Source organism: Apaloderma vittatum, unplaced genomic scaffold (genome assembly GCF_000703405.1).
Source record: "Apaloderma vittatum isolate BGI_N311 unplaced genomic scaffold, ASM70340v1 scaffold23511, whole genome shotgun sequence".
NCBI lineage: Eukaryota > Metazoa > Chordata > Aves > Trogoniformes > Trogonidae > Apaloderma > Apaloderma vittatum.
Window position 1 is genome coordinate 23,684 of NW_009698876.1, and position 669 is coordinate 24,352.

Here is a 669-nt window from a genome sequence, read left to right on the forward strand (position 1 = left end):
CTCGCTGATGATGATGGTTGGAGAACCGGACTCGGTGGCTCCTGGCCGAGGGATCTGCCTGGACCTGGCTATTTTGGACAGTGCTTTCCTCCTCTCTCAGGTTGTCCCCTCCCTCTTCATGGGGTCCATTGTGCAGTTTACGCAGTCGGTCACTGCCTACATGGTGTCAGCTGCCGGCTTCGGCTTGGTAGCCATTTACTTTGCAACCAAAGTTGTCTTTGATAAGAGTGACATGGTGAAGTATTCGGTGTGATGTGGGAGGCATGAGGGCAGCACGCGGGTGCCTGCACGTGGCAGAATGAGGAGGGGGTGTGTGTGCACGTGGCTGCTCGTGGGGAGCCTCATGTGGCCCCTGCTCTCTCCGTGCTGTTGCTGTAGCCCTGGGGGTTAGTTCCTGGGGCTGGGGGCAGGAGACGCAGCAGGGCTAATCTCAGGTGTAAATATGAGGCATCGGAGCATTGTGCTTTGGGCCATCAGCGCTTTCCAAATGTGCCTTTATCAGCAGAAAGCACTGCACAGCCAGCACCAAAGGGGTTTATGCAAGGGAGAGAAAGGAAATGGAGTTTTCCTTTAAAAACGGGTCACGTTTCTGAGCAGGAGAGGCAGTGGGACAGGAAAGGGAGGGAAGAAATCGTTTGCTCTCCTGTTTTCCAGTTAGAGCTGTATCTT

The 669-nt window shown here is 54.7% G+C and overlaps 1 protein-coding gene across 1 annotated transcript in view; it reads left to right on the top strand.

Moving 5' to 3' along the window:
- The window catches only part of SLC45A3 (solute carrier family 45, member 3), a 6,406-nt gene extending 6,153 nt beyond the window's left edge, over positions 1-253 (top strand). Inside the window, 1 exon segment of the mRNA XM_009878190.1 lies at positions 1-253. This exon segment is cut by the window's left edge and continues 32 nt beyond it. Coding sequence (XP_009876492.1) covers positions 1-253 — 253 coding nt within the window.
- The last annotated feature ends 416 nt before the right edge of the window (positions 254-669 follow it).